Source organism: Poecile atricapillus, chromosome 2, assembly GCF_030490865.1.
Source record: "Poecile atricapillus isolate bPoeAtr1 chromosome 2, bPoeAtr1.hap1, whole genome shotgun sequence".
In the NCBI taxonomy this organism is placed as follows: domain Eukaryota; kingdom Metazoa; phylum Chordata; class Aves; order Passeriformes; family Paridae; genus Poecile; species Poecile atricapillus.
Genome location: NC_081250.1, coordinates 32,100,463 through 32,122,450, shown reverse-complemented (window position 1 = coordinate 32,122,450; position 21,988 = coordinate 32,100,463). Strand labels below are relative to the sequence as shown.

General features: G+C 40.6%; 1 protein-coding gene across 1 annotated transcript in view; it reads right to left on the bottom strand.

Moving 5' to 3' along the window:
* Positions 1-3,541: 3,541 nt before the first annotated feature.
* The window catches only part of IL6 (interleukin 6), a 29,559-nt gene continuing 11,112 nt past the window's right edge, over positions 3,542-21,988 (bottom strand). The window contains exons 3-6 of the mRNA XM_058833154.1: positions 8,983-9,651; positions 8,788-8,901; positions 8,431-8,577; positions 3,542-6,296 (exon numbers count right to left, since the gene is read on the bottom strand). Coding sequence (XP_058689137.1) covers positions 6,105-6,296; positions 8,431-8,577; positions 8,788-8,901; positions 8,983-9,246 — 717 coding nt within the window. The 5' untranslated portion in view covers positions 9,247-9,651 and the 3' untranslated portion in view covers positions 3,542-6,104. The remainder of the gene's footprint in view (positions 6,297-8,430; positions 8,578-8,787; positions 8,902-8,982; positions 9,652-21,988) is intronic.

The following is a 21,988-nucleotide window of genomic DNA, read 5'->3' as shown; positions in this document are numbered from 1 at the left end:
ACTCTTGGGTTTTCAAATTGAGGAGAAAAAAGTCTCTTATAGTACCTTCAAATCAGGTTAAATTAAATGCCAGTATGTACTATAATGTTTTTTTGTTTATATGTCCCGACTTTCATTCCATATAGTGCTCTTCCTGTAATTAAAATGCGAGTGAAACTTCTCTTTAAATAAACATTTATATTTTTCCTTGGTGGAAAAAAAGAAAAAAGAATAGGTATGAATCATTAAATCTTGGTAATTAATTGTAAGGTAGCAAAAAAAAAATTGGAGATATTTTTCTTCAGGTTTAAAGATGAAGAAATCTTTGGTTTGGATGTTTTGAAGCTACTTTGCTTCAAACAAAGTTTTTGCCATTTTCACAGAATTTGGATGTGCCTCTGAGAGCGGATCAGTGGTTAAGGAAGTTATACATTAAACAGATTCTTGTGAAGAATCTTAATTCTCTTAAATAAGGTCAGGAATTACGCTAGTTTTAGCAAGACTGAGGTATTTTTGGTGGTGCCAGGGAGAAGAGGGCAGGTCTATGGAGTGAGGTGGAAGAGCTCTCATGTTGGTCAAGGCTGGGGACTTGAATTAGGTATTATTCATTTCAAGTGCTTTAATCTATGATTTTTTCCTTTCTGTTTTTCTCCCAGTAGAACTTGAGAAAATTTTGTTTTACTGTCACACGGTCACATGGGAGACACTTAAAAAAGAACAAAAACGAGTTTTCCTGCTTGACAGTATTGATCTCTGTCACTGAATGAGTGCCTTCCACAGCCAAGTGCAGATTATTTTCTGTGATGGGGTTTGTGATGGAGTCCTGTGAACTCTTAATGTCAGAATAAAGCCAGTGAGCACAGTTTACTGAAAAATGGGCTGTGGCTACCACAGCAGAGTTCAAGGCTGCAATGTGGATGTGTGAAATAAAATAATTGATGCTTCCTGTGTTTGGTGGAGATTGAGGAGAAAAAGTCTCTTATAGTACCTTCTGACTTTGAGGTATCCCACTGATCTCAGCACGGAGATAGGGATTGTTTGGCTTTTTACTTTGTGCCATCAAAGCAGAGGAAGGTGGAGTGGTGCTTGTGGTTGCCTCAGTGTCAGGGAAATGCTGCCTGTCACTGGAGCTTGTTGTACCTGGTGACAAGCAGTTGTGCAAGGGATAGAGAGGGAGTCTTGTGAGTTTGGTGGTTTTCTTGGTCTTGGTGTATGGGCTGTGTATCTTCTGGTAGCAGGCTAGGAAAAGAATGATCAGTTTAGTGTCATTGCTAAAGGGAAAAAAAAATCTGGCTTTCAATATAATTTTTTTCTTAATAATTTAATCTACAAGAAAGCTATCTGTGTGCCCCATAAACTCTTCAAGGCCTGGCCAGTTGTGAAGCAAAGTGATCAGGAATTTGTAACAGGTTTTTAATTCTGCAGCAAATTCCCAGTGTAGGCACCACTGGTACAAAAGTAACTGTACTGTGTTGAATCACAGTTATAAAACGGAGATGCTGTGATTTTTTTGTTTTTATTTCCCTTGAATGAATTAATCCCCAAAGCTCTTATTAGCTGAACCATAACATTTAAACACATAAACTGTGCAGACCAAATCAATGTTCAGAATTTTGTTACAATAGGCCCATATTTTGCTGCTTTGTATGGCTGTCTTCCAAAATGGCTGTAGGTGACAAAGAGCTACTTAATATATCATCTTCTTGCATTGTGTGGCAAATGAAAGAGACATCTAATATAATGGTTTTTATCAGGAAAATTTCTAAATCAAACTGTATATACCCTGGATATTTTTGGAAATATTTTGTTACAGGCTTGGAATTTAAGCTATGATGATACGGATGATATTTGGAAATTAAAGCTCATTACATCTGTTTTCACCACAGGAGGAGAGACCACATCCTGTTAAATGTCATATGACTAACTTAATTTTCACAAATAACAACTTAATTGCAATTTCTAAATACTTTTCCATAATGGTGTGTGATGCACTAGCAATTTCTTGGTTAAGCTAGTGGGTTACATACATTGTTTCTTGGTTGTGCTTATGTTAATTCAGGATTGGAGGATGGGTTAGATTGAATGTGTACCTGCTGTGTAGAAAAGAATATTGCGGAGCAAATCAAATCTCAGTGTTTTGATTTTGATGGTGAATGTTTGGTTTTTTAAAATGTTTTCTCAGGAAAGATTGAATCTTGGATTCTGGTCACTGAATAGAAATCCAGATTGCAAAATTTCTGTTGAGTGTTTCTGCAAAAGTCAGTCTTGAAAATATAGGAGGATTTTGTTAAATATGTTTAGATTACAGAAATTGATTAGATTACAGAAGTTGATTTTGCTAGTAATTCATGGAAAAAGTAGTACTTCAAGACTGAAGACTGCAGCAGTTACATTTCTTGGTGGCAAGGGGGTAGGTGGGTCTTGGTTTTCCCCTTTTTAAGAAGAGGAAGGAAATTCACTGAGAGAGATCAAAAATTGTTATCTAATCATTTTACTTGAAAAGCAATTACTTAGTCACAAGGTTTGTAGTTTATATATCTTTTTTTTTTGACAGTACCTTGACCCTGAGGACTTTGATGTATACTACTGCATACTTACCTTTCCATCATCTTTTAAATTGAAATTGGAAAATGTTGTAAGTTACAAATAACAATGGCAAACATAGGGGAAAGTTTGCCATCAAGCAAAGCCAACCTAATGGCTCGTTACTGCTGAGAAGTGGTGCTGCTGCCATGCTTTACTGGTGGTGTAACTCTTCCATCTCTTGTAGCATCAGCTTGGTTTTGCTAATCTCACCATCAGCTGTTAATAAAATCTGTGGAGACAGTAGAGATGAATGCAGCCTCTTTCAAGTAGTTGTTCTCTCTGCCAAAATATAGTGTTTACACCAGGTAGGGAATTGGCACTGCAGTCTGGGAAGTCGGTCAGGCTGAAATGTTTACCACTATTTTTTTTTTTCTTAGAAATTTTTTACAGTATAACAAAATAGAGAAATGGTACTTCAGAGACTATCTCTTACCCCCCCAGTCCCCACTTTTCTATTACAGATGCCTTTAATATTAGGTTGGGTTGTCTTTTTGGTGTTTGGGGAGTTGTTTTGATTTTTTGTTTTTTCTCTCTCATGTCCAGCATTCTGGTGTTAGGGGAGCTGGTCTTAGGGATATTTTGTTTCTCATCCTAAACACTGTTTCTGAATACCGTGGGCTTTTCTTGCATACTGTATAATATATGCATGCTTTTCAACATAGCTTTACCTTCTTCCTTCTTTGGGAATTCAGAATCAGGATGAAGGGAACTGGTAATCTGTGAAGCATTCCAGAATCTGTGTGAGGTTAATGACTGAGGATGAATGGAAATGAGGGGAAGGGCTCTAGCTGGGATGTGCAGGGCAAGGCTGGTCCTGGACAGCAGCAGCCAAAATGCTGCTTTGGTGGGTAATTTCCTATTTTTGTAGGTAATTTTTAGGAAGTCTTTTTTTTTATTTGGGTTGTGTTAGTGGGGTTTTTATTGTTGTTGTTGTGTTGTTTTTTTGAGTTTTCTTTGCTCAGTAAGTTGGCTTGCAGTTAGGAAGAGCTCTTTTCAATAGAAATGTTGAGGCAGTGTTGCTGAGTGTAGTTAGGACTGCTCACTTTTACTATTGTTATAAGTTTTTTTATATGTTTGTGCTGGCCTGCTACACAAAATAAATGCCTTTGTGTGTTTACTGAAGTAAAATAGTTTCTACACAGCAAACTGGAAAAAGGATGATAAGTTGGTTCATTTAAGAGGCCATGTAACATGCTCAGCAGTATTTAGGTCTTCTCTGATTTCATCTGAATTCTCCACTACAACTATTTGTGTGCCAGAAACACCAGTGAGTGTTGGTTTCAGCAAGTGGTGCTGATCCTAAGAGCAGTCCCTAAAGTTGCCACTGGGATAGGAGACTGATGGCCAGCAGGGCAGCTGTTGCATTGAAGGACCCTGAAAACTGTGGAGGGTGAAATTATGGCAACCCAGTGGCACCGTCAGGGTGGTGCAAAGGCACTTTGCTCCAGGAAGGGCTTGAAAGTTGACCTCCCCACCCAACAAGGCTAATTTTTGCTCATCTTCTGCACCCTAAATGTGACAGCATTTACATATTTACTAGAATTGCAGACAGCCTGGGGTAAGCTGAAGGGTGCTGGTGGAAGTGTTGGTGCTTGTCTATCACTTGAAAGGGATTTCAGCACTCCAGTTCTTACACGATTTTTGGCGTTTCAGGAGATCAGTGTGAGTCTGCTTAGATGCAGTGTACATAGTAACTAATGGTGACCTCAGGCAGCCAATCTACTCAGAGAAGTGAAACCAGGAGATGCCTTTCCTTTTAGTCAGGTTTGGGTTTTTTTGTTAGGTTTTTTTTCCCCCCTCTCTATTCTCACATAATAGTTAGGTCCAGCGTGGGATCCACTTTGGGTCTTATAGCCGTGATTGGCATAATAAAGGCCAGAAAGGTCTCTAAACAAATGGCCACTAAAAGAAAATCCCTGTGAATGTAAGCAGTGAAAAGGCTAAGCCAGGCTTTCCTATGTTTCCTGGAGCATGTGCCAGGACAGTTAGTTAAAGTAGGATCTTACGTGCTGCTAGAAAACCCATTTACCACAGACATCTTTAAAGATCTCCTTGAGATCTCCTCATTCTTTCTCCAGATGTTGCTCAACTTGAGATGACAGTTTTACCATATTGGGCAAGGGAGTGGTTTGGTTTTGTTTTGAGCATCTGAGATGTGAGCAGTGGGTGGACTGGTCACTGTTTTGGCATCCCCAGTGGTGGAATGCATATGTGGACAATCAGATCACTCAGAGGAAGAGGAGAGTTTGCTGACATCCTTATCCACATTCCAAGGCATGCACATCTTCACTGCTGTGCCAGAAGGAAAAGTGAGGGTAGTTAATAATCTACCATTTTTAGGGACAAAGCCTGAGGGACTTCTGCTGCCTGCATCCCCTGTATGGTTAGTGAATTCCTCTGAGTTTGGGTATATGAGGTACCTGCACAGCTACAGTGCTGCAGATGATGCAGCCAAGGAAAGTTTCAGTGGTTTGGTACTCAGGCTTAAGTCCTGTTCTGTTCTGTTTGGTTGTTGTTTTTCCACACAAGTATTCAAGAATATGCATTCATGGTATGTGGCTTGTCCATACTAGTGAAATATAAATTGTAAAAGACAAATGCATGTTGCTGCATTGCTCAGAAGCAATGTGTTGATTTATATTGCTTAAGGAAATAACCTACATTTTTTTTCTACTTCTTGGGTTAGGGGCCAGAAATGTTTTACCACACTTGGAAAATTCCCCTGGATGACAGCAATAAAACTAATCAGAGGAGAGTATTCATGTCAAAGTGGTTAATGTGTTTGTCTCACCACTTTACTTGTTTAAGAGAGACTATTTGACTTGTAAAAAGATCCTTACAAACAATTTTATTGGGTGCTCCTTATTAACTATAAGGCACTTGTCCATTTGTTTCATAGGAGCATTGATGATTTATCTTGTTCATTCTTAAGTGCTGTTTTCAGTGCAATCTGGTTCCTTCATATCCCATTTTAAGACTTATATGGTAACCAAATTATCTGTACGTGTGTACATATGTGCTATGTAGAGAACGGGCCTAATTATATAGAGAAGTTCTTGACAGTGGTTATTCTGATAATTGCAGGTATTAAAAACTGGATATATTATAGTGCTTTAGTCTTATTTAAAGTTCACAGAGATTATACAAGCTTTTTTTAGAAATTTGCTTTTATTTGTCCTAAAAAATATAAAAGGTTCATAAATACCATCTCTCAAATATATAAAAACATAAGTTATACAACAATTTTTCTGGGTTCTGAATTTTTTTTATGAATACATATTAAATAAGTGTATCTGAATAGTACCATTAGAAAAGAAATAAAATACATAATTTAAATTATTTCTAAATATTGAAAATATAAATAAGAAATATTAGAAACTAATAAATATTTTAAATACAATAAATAAGTTCCTAGAAGGAAATGGGAATGTATGTAGATGCAAACCTTCGTTACTATTTCTAGTTCTTAAAACAGAACAACACTGTTATCTGCCACCTGACAGATTTGTAACAAAAGGATTGTGCCTGAACTAAAACATTCAAACACTGAAACTCCTGGTGTTTTTCAGATAGCGCACAGCCCTCACTGTCTTCTCCATAAATGAAGTAAAATCTCGGAGGATGAGATGGATGGTGATCTTCTCTGTCCAGGCCTTAATGGACTTCAGCTTTGTGTGGAGGGATTCCTGAGTAGCTGCATCTGGGATGATCACTTCTTCGGGATTGATCACCTGTGAAAAAGACACGATTGGGAGGGCCTTGGTTAAAACACTCACTGAGCCTGTTGGAGAGCATCAGTTTATATGTTCCCAACCTGCTGCATATCCACTCTTTCTGCACTGCAGACAGCAGCCCTCCCTGGCACCTGTGCTTTCCTCCAGCCCTGTTTCTGTGGAGAGGTGTGAGGAACGCTGATGCCTGATATGATTGCTGTGTAGGAATCTCTGGGCTATGCTGTTTGTTCTGCTTTGGATGCAGCCTCTGGCATCGCGGTCCAACAGGCTCTGAGCAGATCGATACACCCCTCCTGCTCTGGCAATCACATGGCTGCTTAGGTAGGGAGGAGCTGATCATGGTTTGTCCTAACCTGTCCTGCTCCATCCTGAGTCATAAGTTATTGGCTGACATTCTCTCACATTTTGTAGCAGATTAACAAGTTTCCAAAGATGTCAAACTTGTTTAGCTGCTTAATTCTTACTTTCCAGGTATTTAGTCACATGTGAGACTAAGTGCCACCAACTTTCACTGATATGTGAGAGCATAACTACAAGATGAGTAAAAGTTATTTATCTAATGCTGACTCACAGCCCTATACACCCAGTACCTAAAGGCCTTTGAAGAACTTGTCCCAGGAAGTGGGACTTCTGAAAATGGGAGTTACACACTCAAATCATGGAGCTGTTTTAGGTAATTTGGAGTCCAAAGTTCTAGCCAGCATCTGCCTAATCCTGTGTTTAGGACCTTTCCTACCTTTTAACAAGTGACAGAAGATGCAAACCTTGTGGAACATCTTTTTTGTTAAATATAAGAGAGAAATATTCTTCCTATCCAGGCTACTTGGGAGTCTGTTCTGATCACAGCCCCTTTTCCTGGTCTGCCCAGTTCCTTATTGTGCTGTGGTGAGGTCTGTATCTGGATATCTAGACAGGTATCATGCTGGTGGATCTATTTAACCACAAGTGATAGATTCTGGCTTTGCCTTAAATAGCAGATTTTTCTCTCTCAAAGCAAAACTTCCAACCTGAAGATCAAGGCTTTTTCTCAAAAACTCCATAGTTTCTACAAATGCAGATTTTGATCACTGTGTTTAATTCTGCCTGTTTTGATTACCTTGGTCAAAAAAAAAAAAAAAAGTAAAAACCAAAGCCCCAAACCCAACTCAAAGAACCCAGTCCCTCTCAGTTATGAAGCAAACTTTCTGCAAACTTGTGTATCAAGCTGGAAGCCAGTACTCAGTTGCTGTCTTATGACAGGACTATTATTCTCAGCTAGCACAGTGTGAAAAAAAAGCAGTTCAGCTTCCTTTCACATAAAGAATGATGGGCATAAGTAAATAAGTTAGGAAAGGTATGGCAAACACACAATGCACAATAGGCTTTTCACATGCTGAAAATTGCCTGGAAGGAAATAATGCCCCAAGACTTCTGCAGTCCTTACCTGGGTGGTTTTTAATCAGGCAAATGGTTTCCCCAAAGACAAAAGGAAGTGTTTGTATTAAGGATTATTAAAATTAGCAAGAACTACAGGAATTAAGTGAGTTTTTGAAGTGTGATCTTTCAAAGCTCTCCAAAACATGAAAGATTTTTTACAAGCAAAATATGTGTTTTTCAGTAGGTATATTGACAGCAGTATCTCAATATACCATACAGTGTTAATTTGCCATACTAACCATGGCTTAAAAGTTTGGCTTGGAGAGTTTTAAAGATAAATAATATTGTAAAAATACACCTGGCTTTTTCTTTTTAATGTGTGCTTTTAAGAAAAGTTGCTGACTTCTCCGTGGGTTCCAACATTAGCATGGGCTGAATTACAGTTCCACAATTAGAAGCAAGCTCCCTGAAAAGTCTTATTTCTATCAGCCAGTTTAATATATTTGTTCTTAAAACAATGATGCATTTAGTTGGTTTGGAAATTATAAGTAACAATAAAAAGTAGGAGGAAGAGTTGTTTCTTTAAGAAAGGAAAGTAAAACTTTGTAAAACCTCTTAAGTCATAAGGGTAAGATCTGAGCATAAGGAACTGTCACCTGTTTTTTCAAGGAAGTGAAACATAGCAATCCTCTATTTCACATAGCATCCTCTATTTCTGACTTCACATCAGTGTTAAGCCACAAAAATTATCAGAGTGAATTTAAAACCAACTCACCATCTGTCTTAAGGTACGTGCCAGGTGCTCTGTACTATAGGATAGCGATTCAACATTTTGGTTTTCACTAATAAAAGTTTCTTGTATGTATTTGAGGTATGTCTGAAATGTATAAAGCCCACTGGAGATTTTCCTCAAGCATTTATCCTGAAATGAGAGAAAGGTGAGAAAGTCACTTAAGAGTTCAAAATGCCTTGATCTCAGTGCTGTGTGCAGGTTAGCAGATGATGCTTATATAGTGTGGAGGTCTGGCTAGAGCCGGCACAAATCTTTAGGTCAACTTCCACAGTTCTTTTGGGCAGGTAAAACCTGCCCCAGGTATACAGGATTAAACCAGAAAGGAGCGCGGTTCCTTGCCTCATTAAAGCCGGCGAGCAGACACCCATCTTCCTCCGTCACCTTGGGGAGGTTGAGGTTGTTGTGGAGGAGCATTTCCATGCTGTTCTGGCAGACGGTAAACTTCTCGCACATCTGGGGAGAGACACGGAGAGGTTTGTTCGTACCGGGCCGGGAGTGTGAGCGTGTGCGAGCCCGCGGTGCGGCCGTACCCACCTCGTCCCGCAGCTGTGCCGCCCGGGCGTGCAGCAGCCGCGCCAGCCGCAGGCTGTCGGGCAGCGCCGCCCGCCGCTCCGCCGCCTCCTCCAGCTCGGCCTCCCCCGAGGAGTCTGCGTTGGGCAGCGGGGCGGCGGCGGCCCGCGGCACCAGCAGCACCAGCAGCAGCGGCAGCAGCGGCAGCAGCAGCGCGGCGCCGAGGGCGGGCGGCCGGCGGCGGCCGGGGCGGGCACGGTCGCAGCCACAGTCCCGGGGAAACTTCATGGTGCGGCTTCTTCTCTGCTCCGGCTCCGGCCCCGGCCCCTTCTCGTCGGCGAGGCTGGCGGGTTGAATGAGCTCCGGGCATCCCTGAACGTGTATTTATTGAGGGGGCTTCGAGATTATTCATGGCCTGGGAAAATCCGGCATGAGAACACGGGGGGTGTGTGCTCACGGAGCGCGCCCGGCTTGACAGGGCTGCTCGAGAGCCGGGATTGTGAAACGGGCCGGGGGGGGCAGCCGAAAGCGGCCGGTGGGAACATGAAGTAATCGTGCTCCGTAACTCCTTGAGGGCCGGGCTGCCCCCCGCAGCCACCCCCGGCTCACCTGCCCCGCGGGGTCCCGGCCGGGGCTGCAGCCCCCCCGGTCCGGCTGCCTCCGAACCTGCCAACTCCAGCCCCACGGAAACTCCTGGAAATAATACATGTCATACAAGTATGTGTGCATATACCTACGTATATACACACATACTTTATATATGCTATTTACTTCTGTGTATCTTAATATTTTAATGTGGTTTAATGTTTTTTGGATTTTGTATGATGTATCTTTATCTCTGTATTTTAGCTATTTTTATTGTTTGTATATGTGAAACTAAACACCCTGTTTAGGTGCTGGGTAGTACAAGTCGCAAGTTGCCTCTTTCCGAGTGAACTACGTGTGGGTAGGATTAAATATATCAAATGCTTTAAATGGACCAAAGCCAGCTCCTACGGGAGGGTGGCTGCAGGAAATGCCACAAAGTTCCCTGTTATCTGCTGCCTTATCTCTTTCTGCCTACCTGGTAGCTGTTGCAGGAATTTTAACCTTTCAGGGGGACTCTTCACCCAGGGCAAGTGTGCCTGTTGAGATTAATCTTGTAGAATGCAGGCTGTCAGAGTCAAACTGTGTAAGGCATGCTGACATTGAACTTGTGGAATGTCTTGAACTGATTTTGGCCAAACTGCTTTTTAATTTTTTTTAAATTTGAAATCGGTTATGTTTTCTCACAAACGGAAGACCAGAGTCTGCATTGGAAACTGCTAACAGAAGGGTACAGAGTGGGGAGAGCAAAACGTGGGGAATAAGAGAAGTGTTGAACTGTTAGAGACAATACAGAAACTGAGAAATACCCCAGACACTTCTACTTCATTTACTAAGAACAGCCTGACAAGAGAACCTCAGGAAAGAAGCAGGGTACTACTGTTTTTTATTTAATGTCTCTCTCTGCCAGTAACAGAAAAGCAGCTGTGGTAATTTTGCCCAGTGGAGAGATATTAGAGCTGGAATGGAAGTGTGACAGCAGTTTTCAACAGCAGCAATCCGCCTCTGCTCAGGTCCCTGAGTGTAGCAGGGGAGACATCACTAAAACAGTATCTGCTGTAATGTTGGGTCAGCGGTGTTAGGTATAGAAGAAAGCAGGCCACTAGCAGTACGTTTGGCTATTATCAACGAAAAGATCCAACTGAAATGTGCTAAGGGATTAAAATAGCCAGGCCAGATGAGCTCAAACCCTGGTATTTGCTTTTGGAGAACCATCAGAGGCAGATACATGAGGGAGGGAACTCCTGCCTACTTCTTTTTCCACTTGCGATAGCACATGGATGTACATGTCTCAGGGATTTCCTTCCGCTGCCAGGCGACTCATAGGCTGTTCCCTGCAGACAGTCAAACTTTTCCTTTACCTAACCTAAGTGAAAATACTATTCTTAAAATGATGAAAACTTGGTAGAAGGCTGTGTTTCCTTAATAACATCTTTTCAGCAAGCATTCTGTAATTTAGTCTTGTCTGTAGCTGTGTAATTCTTAATTTTGTAAATTTATTTTTTGAGTTGTCATGTTCTCATTGTATCATGAAAGTCTCTGTTCCTTAGAAAATTTCAGAGAACATTTTTATGCTGATCACTGTAACAGTCCTGCTGATGTGTGTAGTTGCATCTGCAGAGTGAAATGAAAGAAAGTTTCAACTGTTCCTCAATCTAAAAGTATCTAAGCCTTCAGTTACTGTTTTCTCATTTTGGGGTTTTGTTTACTTTTTTATATGAATGTCCATGTGACTTTTCAGGATTACAAAGTATACTTACATGCTCCAGTGAAAGGTGCTAATTAATGGCTTAGAAACTCCATTTGATAATCTAGGACAAAGCATAGCATTCAAAGGAAAAAGGAACTGGAATTTGCACAATAGCATTAGAATACTTCTATTAGTTTGGACAGTTTCTTATGGAAAATCACTTATTTAATTGGTACTGTACACAGAAGAAATACTTTTGCTCTGATCTATCAATAATAACGTTTAATTTTTAGGAGGGCTTAAAGAGGTCCGCACTGTATTACTAATTAGTCTGTACTGTACTACACTGAATTACACTGACTCATCAGTTGTCACGTTGTTCAAAATTCAGTAAGCCCCAAACAAGCAGCACTCGCTCATGAGTTACCTACAGATCAGGAGATCTGCCTGGTACTTAAAATGTAGGAGTATTGGTACTGAGACTCTAACTCATAGTCTCTGGATGCCAAGGAATTTCTTTCCTGCATGTCATCTTTGTAATACTGCAGATTACTGTTCTTGCATCCTTTTATTTCTATTGCACTTCATTTCACTGTACAAATTTTTTTCTTTTTCTTTTCATTTATACTGTCAACAAGATGGCTGCATCCTGGTATGTAAAAACTTCCTAAGGTGGGATTTCAGAAATTCTCAGTGTTTAACCAACTTTTTCTTCTGTCTGTGACATGAGCACATCTCTGTAGGAATAGAGGGACCATTTCTGAACATTGTAAAAAATCTCTCCGATTGTCATGCATGAAAATTATTCCTGGTTCCCATCAAGGGTCTGTTTATAGCCAATCTAGGATCATCCCATGTGTGGTTTCTATTAGGATCAATGTGCAACTCACTGACCAATTCTGGAAAAGATTCTCTTTCTTCTAGAGCTACTCTGCCTGGGAGCAAACTTGTGCCACTTTTGCTCTTGGTAGCCTGGGAGATTTGCAAGGAGGAGCCTGTTTTCAGGAGAGGTGGGTGACACCAACCTGGAAATGCTCTTGTCACTGAAGAGTTCAACAAATTGCAGAGCTGTCATGGTCAAAGCTTGTCTTGCCTCTTCTGTCAGCCATCAGGCATGTCTACAAGGAGCCCCACCATGTGGATTTTGCCAGGGCAAAATCCAGTGCCATTGGCAGCAGCAGGAGACCTTGCTTGCCAAGTGTTGTGAGTCAACATAAATGTCGTTCCTAGATGGAAAAATAAGGTCATTCAATGAAGTAGAATTACCAGGGTTGCAGTAAGTTTCACTCCGATCTGTGAGTTTGGTTTGACTGTCTTTTTCTTTCTAATAATCTCCACTATTTTACAGTAGTAAGAAAACCAGTAATGTTCATTTGGGGATTATGACTTAAAATAGTACTGTTGGTAGTAAGAGAAGAAATACAACTGAAAATGTGGTGTTCTTCTGTGTAAGTGTTAGATTGTGTGTGGAAGAAAGTGCCAACTGTCAGAAGTAGGATCATGACAACCACTTCCAAATCACGCAAATAACTTCCAAATATTTTGAATGAGGAGGAAAGCTGTTGTCTGGTTCCCCTGACATATTTGTGGTAGAATTCCTCAAAGCTTGTAATGAGGGAACTTGAATTCCTACAGATCTTGTAAAGAGTGTCAGAGTTCTTTGTAATGTTAAACCAAGCTGCCCTGTGCTGTATTGGAAGCGAACAGGTTGAACAGGTCAGTAATGCCCTGCGTTCATGTTTCTCATAAGCAAACATTGCTTTGACAAGCTGCATGTCACCAGAGAGCCTGGTGCACTTGACTAGCAACCCATCACTTTTGTGGCTTGGCAAGTGCTTTGCTTCTCTGTTGGTTGTTTGCCAGGTAACTGCAAAGTTGTTTGGGGATTTTTCAGTGAAAAGCTTTGGGGATTGCGCATTTTTCTTTCCTAAAGGAAGACTTGCATCATTTTTAAACAAGACTAAGATGTGTAGTAAGATTTGATTTTTTTTTCTTGAGTGCATCATATGCAAATACCATGGATTTCCTTGCCTTAAGCTAAATCAGATGTTTAGAGTAAAAATTTTTGCTTACCTTTAAATTATGTCTCGGTTTTCATCTTTATCTGCTTAATTTCAAGCAGGTAAATACTGCTATGGTCTTCTCTAGTCAACTTACAGCAGACAACTTCCAGCCATACAGTCCCTAGGTGAAAGAGGTCCTAAATATATGGGTTATTGGGGAATATCTGAATGCTACGAAACAAGTCTAATGCTAAATGTTCTTCAAGTCAAAATGATTGCGGGCATTTTAATGCTGGAATGGGAGTATTGTGGCACCTGGCAGTGAAACTAGATTTGTACTAGGAACATTTTGCAGCCATGGCTGTGCTGATAAATGACATTAGGAAGCAATTTGATGAACTTTTTTCACGGAAGGAAGGTAGCTATTGCTCTGTCTCTGTCACAGCACAGTGTGCCTGATGGGGTGAGTGGTGCCCCCTTTTAGGGCTGCATGAGACACCGGAGCAGAGAGCTGGACAAGTTAGAAATACTAGCAGCCTTGGGTCTTTCACAAGCAGCATGCTGTTGTCTGGCTTGTTTTGTGAGCATCACCCACAATGACAGCACACGGTTTTGACAGGGATCCCATTTTGTCAGCATTGTGTTTTGAATTATTGTAGGGCTGTACTTCTAGAGAAATCTCTGTCTGTTTTTAAAAATTAATTGACTGTAAGTTCCACTTGTGTTTAAGGAACTTCTCAGTTCCCATTGAGCTTGCTTTCTAAGCATGAAAGATGAAAATTCAAAGAATTTATATAATGAAGAAGAGTAAGGTATTTCAGTCACCAGAGAAGATGACAGAGCTGAAAATAGAACACACTGAGGAGCCTGAGTGTATGGGAGGTACTGAATAGTGTAAGTATTTATCTTCAGTGTTTGCTATTTTGACATGTGTTTACATTTAATGTACCATTAACGTGGAACATTAGACGTAGATTGTGTTTTACAAAGCATTCAAAAGTGGGGTTTTCCCTCCAAGGAACTTGCTCAATGCCAAAGGAAACTGAAGGGTGTCAATGCTTCTAATCCCACTCATGAATGCACACCAAGTCTAGCTCACCTCATTAAAAAGGATCTATTTCACTCTTAAATAAAAGCTCATGTGTCGTTCCATGAGACATCTGTAAATATAACTATATTTACCCTTGTCCATGCCCAATGTTTTTGTGCCCATAATCTCATTATCAGACTGTTGTCTTGCTTGGTTTGACATTTAGCTGTGCATTCTCTTGCATTCTCATTCTGCTTTTCCTGGTGATTGCCTTTCTGTAACTTTGTAAATTACCTACACAAAAGCCAAGTCATGTAACAAAATTTTCATGCTTTTTCCTGGAAAGCAGCAGTTTCTTTCTGTAGTGAGAACAGAAGGTGGGTGGTATCAGTGGTAAAAGTATTGGTGTGGAGTATAAGTAACTCCACTGTTGGAATGAGATGCAAGGCTTCAGTACGTTCATTTTGGGAAATAACTTTTCAATGGCACTTTATGTGTGCTGGAAGTTGCTCTTAGCAGATGTGAACTGGAAAACCAAAATGCAGAATGCATCTTCAGTAAGTGTTGTGTGCTTTCATAAAGGTTTTCTAACTCAAGGATCCTGTAGTGACACAGTGAAGCTGCTGTGGAGTTTGCCACTTTGGTCATACCATTTTGTTGAGAAAACTGAGTATCACTACTCAGAAAGTGCCTTTCACACTGTGGGATTTGAGTCTTTCTTCCTTTCTGGGTGAGTTCTAGCAAACTTCTTTATTATTCTAAACTGATTTTGTGAAAGGGAACATACTTACCATAGCAGGAGCCCTTTTGCGTTGCATGCTAGCACACTATAATAGGGATTAATAGGCTGTGCTGGATCTGTAATATTCACTCTTTTCACAGTGCTGTTCTTGAAGCAAAAGTGTCCTGGAGGCCAGGTTAGCTATAAAGACTTTGGTCCATCACCAGAGGATCTGAGTGGTCTTGGTCCAACAAATTTTTTCCTTCAGATGGCCAGTTAATGGTCTGATGCTTTTTTGTTTAGATTGCTCAACCAGGATGTGGGAGATGTTGAATCATATCCCTTCCTTATTTAAACGGATTATGAACCCAGATTTACTCCTTTACAGTAAAGTCTCCCAACTCCCAAGAAGAATATTGGCCAAAATGGTTTTTTATCCCTCCTCTTAAAGTGAACCATTTTTTTTTGTCAGAAAGAGAGTATCAGGAGCCCATGTGCCACCTCAGTGGGTTGACCTGGATTCCAAGGGAAGTTTGCTCTAGTATGTAGTACAAAATATTCAGACATTGGGCAGAAATAGAAAGTGATTTCCAGGGACACCCTGACCCCAGAGCTGTTGAGTAAGCCTGGGTGGAGGTGAAGGCTTCACTTCCTCCATGGGCTGCTTCTTGGAAGGAAGAGCTGGTTCCTGTGATGAAACGGAGGAGGATTGGCTGGCAGGTCCTCCCTGGCAAAGGGTCATGACTATCTGGGAGTCATACCTGCTTCCTGAGGGGAAAAAGCTCCTCTTCCTGGAGTTTCTTTTGTACAGGTGCAAGAGCTTCTTGTGCAACACACCAGTTCTCACATACCCTTTTCTTGTCAGGGGGTCTGTGTGTGCATGGCAGGGGAACACCGCAGCTCTGCCTGCTCTGATCAGGTGCTCCTCGCTGTGAAATCCCCTGGTATCGCACATCAAAAATGCAGACTGTACTCAGTGCTCAGACTGTACTCATTCCCCTGCTGATGTTAAAATTACGTGTGAGACCAGAAGTTAAAAATAAAAACCAGAAGCAGTCAAGCTGAACTGCTCTGAAACGAAACCATTCACCCAGAACTTCCCCCAGCTCTTCCCTGCAGCTGATGCTACACCCGGCCCTTCTCTAAGGCTGCAGCCACGTGTGACAATGGCAGTTTTGGTGTGGAGAGGGAACTTCTTGGGAATCTCCCTTTGTACTTTAGCTCAGCATCATCAACCATCACTCCCTGCTGCTCTTACATAGATTTTCGTTGTTACTCACAAATACTCAAATATTGAGATCTCTATGGTCTACTTTTTTCTGATACTCTTTGTCTGGACTTGTTAGTATCTTGTAAGTGCCTAGACTTTCAAAACGTGCCTATGTGAAGGCAACAAGGGATATTGTCTTTATTCCCTGTGAATACAGGAACAATTGGGAAACATGAGCAGAGAGCATAGGCCTTGGACAGAATTACAGGCATTTTAAGAAAGGATAAATTAAACTTTTGTGTTTAATTTCACACTGTTTTCATTATCTGCTTGCAATAGTCTATGCAGTTTTTCTCGTAGGATGTTACATACTTTATACATTTTGCAAAACTACTGCTTTCTAAAATTCGGCATTCCACTATTTTTTTTTAAAAGTCATATGGAAGACGCTCCATGGAGACTGTGCTGTTACCAACTGCACATTAAATCTTCCATTTAGCCTGGGTACCACACAACTATTTAGTGAAATCTGCTGCTTTCTGCATAACATTTAGCACGTAGTTCCACAACTGTTATAAGCTGATAGAGAAACATAGAATCAAACATTAATGCACTGCCCTCGGGCTTATTTATTATACAAATTTAGTTTAAAGCTCTTTCAATGAGCCCTGCTAGCTCCTGGGAAATGGGGACATGCTACCAAATGGGTACAAATGTGAGAAGGATGCTACCAAAAAAGAGTATCACTGCCAGTCTGTATGCTGACTTCTGCCACTAGTCACTTTTTCTCACCACTTCCCATGTGTGTCAGCACTGGTGTTTGAGCCGTTATGTCAGACTGGGGAGGGGATCTAGCTGGAAAATAAGACACCAAAGGAATTTAATTGTTTTCATTAGGATCCAGTCTGTGATCTGACTGAGTCTCTGCCTGCCTGAACACTTGTGTCAGTATGCTGGAGCAAGCTGCAATGCCTAACCCCTGGGAGAGTATCAATAACAAATTAATAAAAATCACTGTGGTTTTGTGTAGAACATAAAAAATGTTATACCTCATCTCAAAATAAATTTCATCTCTCACACCTCCAGAGCAGTGTACACTCTTGAAAACAGATTAAAAAAGGAGAAAGTTTTAAGACATTGATGTGGTCACCACGTTTTATTAACAAACAAAGCCAGTAGCTAAAGTCAATTTGAATTAATGGGGAATTTTGTCTCCCCACCTACTTTCAACTCCAGACAATTTTTAGGACAAATTATTATTATTATTGTTATTACTATTATTATTGTTGTTGTTATTGTTATTATTGCTATTATTAGTCCCTGACTCGTCTTTTTGGTCAGCTCTACCCTCTTGCCCTCGGAAGGCCATTGCACATGTTTTAAACTGTTCGGACTCCATTGATTTTGGTAGAACTTCACTTGCCTGATGAAAGAATGAAGAGATTCATGCAGCTGCATGACCACTGTCAGTGCATGCTTTGCCATCTGAATGGGTAAGTTGACAACTGTCAATTTTTTCTCCTATGTAATGGGGTTGCAAGACTTGTGTAGACAGCAAATTTCATGAGCCAATAACCCCTGGAAACAGAGTGTTTGAAAGGAGCATTGATGTGTTGGACATATGGTTTATCCAGAGCTCCCAGTGCTCTTGGGTCTACGGAGAACATCTGCAGAATAAAATGCCTGAAAACAGTCAGGAAAACAAAGCTGACTCTCCTGGCTTATGATGATGGTGATGAAAAAATGGTTGGAATGCTTCTTTAACATTTCTGGAATTCCATTACTTTTTGTTCCATGTTTCATATCTTCCCTATTGTGTCCCTATTGAGAAAATTTTTGTAAATCATTTCAGGGAATCGGTCACGGGGGTAACAAAAATATCTGCTTCTCAGAAGAGCAAGATCAGTGTCACATCAAGGAAAAGTTGTTTTAAAACTTTGTCAAACACAATGTAAAATTACTGTAAGAGAGTGAACTCAATAGCAGCATTTCTATTAAATTCATTATGAAACTGGCACTGTCTTGCATGTAAAAGGAAAGACATGGGAAATGGCTTCTACCATCCCTCCTAAAATCTGTTTAGTTTGTTCACTCTCTCTGAGCCTGAGCTCCTTCTCATCAGGCTTTGAGGAAACTCTTTTAAAAGTAGTACGATCAAAGCCAAGGCTAGCATAGTAAGAAATACACTCATTTTCTAAGATATCACAGGGAGGAAAGTAAGTCAGATGATATCAGAAAAGGAGGAATTACTAGTTGCAAATATTAGATGACATCTGTTTGAAATCCTTTGCCATTGACGCAGGACACTTCTTTGCCAGGGGACAAAGTCACTCTGCCTGTTCTGCCACTTCTCCCCTCAAGTTGGTCCCTTAAGCACTAGTAATTTTGATGTAGCCTGAAGTAACTCTTCTTATAGTGTTAAGATTAAATGTTTCAATGGAATCATGATATTTCATAATTCCAAAATGAAGTCACAAGTTTTCTGTAGTAACAAGCTTTTTATTTTGAAATATATTTTCTGTGGCCACTTGCTAGAAGTGAGACTTATTGTTAAAGATTTTGAAATAGATTATGTTTTCTAATTTGAAAAAAAGGTTTTAACACTTCTAATTTGTTCAGTAAAGGCCTTTCCCTGAATAGCTCCCCCTGACATGTGAGGAAACCTGTAATCCCACAGTCCCTTGATACCTCTGAAGTTTGCTCTTAGCTCCCTACTGTTATGTATACTTTTTGTATCCTCAACCCCCCTCACCTGCACCTAGGTTCAGCTTCATCAAATGTGTTTTCCCCAAAATCTCCTTTTGCCTAGGATGTTCTTTATTGTGGTATTGCATGTGATAGACTTCCTTTCAGTGTTAAAACAGCATCACCTTACAAAGTATAGACAGTTTATGCTTTGACTTAGATTGAGAAAAACCATGGAATATAATCTCCTCAGATAGTCTCAGAGAATACTTTTTTTCCTGATAAAGCACTGGTGAAGTCCGTCAGAGCAGCTCATGCACATACTTAGTCTACTTTCTGCTCTTTCCTATTGTATTTTTCACTTTTGCTTCTTGCTTCAGCATTTGCAGCCTGCCATTCTCACCAGGAGTTTATCTGGAAGAACAAGGTCACATGAAAAGCATCCTTACACTACTGCAAGCCAAGGCTCCTCTGCAGCCTTGCAGATGAAGTATCAGCAAGTTTTCATCACCTTCATTTTCTTCCCTTCAGTAATCTGGAATGCTTTTAGTAAATCATAAGTTATTTACATGAAATATAAAATATTTCTTTTTATCTGTGAATGCTCTAAAAATTAGGAGTGGCCCCTGGCATGTCCAAATTATGGGAAAGCTATGATAGCTGCTCAGATTTTTTTGTCTTGAGCACAAAGTGAATTAGGAATGAGAATCTAGAATGGGTTTTTTTTGGTGCTAAAATGGGGCATATTTAATGAGGTGGCTATTTACAAATTGAATATATATTCAGTGATGTCTAAGTCATCACCACCATTGGCTCATGATGTCCCTTGCTCTGGAGCTCGGTGATCATGTTACACCTCAGCCACAAATGTTCAGGGCAAGGGGCTGCCGGCATTGCCACAGGGCTTGGCTGGCACCAAGTGCTGCCGCAGGAGCGGATGATTCAGAAGCCACTGGGCCAGACTTTCTGAACCACAGCTCCTGACGTCTGTAATGTCGTCCTCAGTGACACAGCTGCCCTCTTCCTGATGTAAAAAAGAAGCATGATTTCTTCAGCTGTGTCTGATACCTCGGCTACAGACAACATTGTGCAGCACTGTGGTATAGTGAGCTGTACGGTGTGTCAGCTATAATGAGTAACAGGAATGACCCCCTGCCACAGGTGGTTTCTCTGGGAGAGGAGAGCATTCCCACTCCTCGGGCTCAAGCTTCCTAGGGCTGATTATCAGAGAAGCTGCTGAAAAGTCCACATGGTATTTTACAGGCTCAAATCGAGGGGAAGCAGCTCCTCTCACTGCTGTGGGATGGTGAGCACAGTGATCATGCTCCTCTCTGCGGTGGGGAAGCTCTGGCAGAGGGATGCTCTCCAAGGTAAGTTTTAGCATTTGTCTCTAAGGAGACAGAGGATGGCCTCGGGCACTTCACTTGGCCTGGAATTGTTCCTGACTCTAGAAGCATCCCTGTTTGCATTATTGATTTCCCCAGCTCCTTTCCCAGGGTTATCTCAGGTGTGGAAGAATGGCAAACAGGTACTTAGGCCCATATTTCCAAGCCAGTCTGTGACACTGCTGGTGGCTGTGGGGCTGCACGGCAGTGGGACAGATGGGGATGGCTGCTGGGCCTTTGTCCTTCAACAGAGCTTTTTTAGGAATGCTGTTTGGAGCCTTTAACTTCAGCACACATTTCTCAGCACACAAGGAGCTGGCAGATGCAATTGCCTTCCTCTCAGGCAGAATTTTATGCAACATGGCAGGAATATGTTAAATGTTTCCTGAAAATAAATGAAAACTTCACAAGACTAATACAGACTGCAAGAGAGCACCAGGAGAAAAAACCATGCAATATCCTGGCATGTAATAACATGTTTAGGCATAGTAAATAATCTGTTTTACATAAATAATGTAGTTCATTCCCATTACAAATAACCATTCACATATGCATGATTTGCGTAATTTCTTTCTGCTGATGTCCAACTTTCCAGTCTTTTGCATTCTATTTATTACTGTCAGTTTACAGTAATCTACAGTACTGATAGATCTAATTTTTGACAATTCATGCAGTATACAATTTTTTTTCCCTAAACAAATAGCAGTACCCACAAAATTTAGCTTTTAAGCTAAGTGTTGTTACTATTGAGCTGCAACAGAAGTTGAGGTTATTGTTGTTAGCAGTTTTTTCTCATGTGATGTTTAAGTGTTTTTTAATAAAGGTTTGGTAAAGGACTAAACAGATGAAAGAGTTGGATCTAGTTTAAATTGCTAGGACGAAATTTCAGAATTAGGATGCTTGTAGTATGTTTTGAGCAGAGGATCAGGGATTTCATTCACAACTCTATTTGAACTTGGAAAGTAAACCTGTTTAAATGTGGAATATCATATTACATCTTGTTTAAGAATGTATTTCTACATGGAGATTCTTTAAATATTACAGGATAAAGTTTTGCCCCTCCAAGGAGTGTTTAATAAAACTAGGAGATGCCAACAAAATGCACCTTGCTGACATTTCCCATATTGCAAAACTTTAGTTATGGGCATTGTAAAAGCAGTGCTGGTAATTATGTTGCTGGGAATTGAAAAGGATAACACAACAGGGATAATCAGACATGTCTCAGCAAAGAAAGGGATTAGAGGGAAATTGAAATCTCTCCTATTGGTGGTTAACTCCTCATTAATGATTTCATGTCTTCTCATCATTGTTTTTCCAGCTAGTAACTCCAGAAATGAAACTGCAGGGTTATCACAACATTTTGGATCTTCATAACCTAACAGATAAGCTCTTACAATAGAAATATAGTTGAAGAAATTCCTGCCTTCACAGCTATGGAACATAGTGCCAACTGTTGCGCAATTTGTATCTTGTTGCATGCTTTTGGAGTAAGTATAAGTGAATTTGGATTTCAGTCATTTCATTATCAGTCACAGCCAGCACAGCTTCATGAGAGGAAAGATCTTCTTATCAAAACTGATTTCCTTATGATAAAGAAACCCACCTAGTTGATCAAAGGAAGCCAGTTGATGTAATTCTTTTGGGATTCAGTAAATCTTTCCATACTGTTTCACAAAGTATCCTTCTGGACAAAATATCCAGCTGGATAAATACAAGTTGCA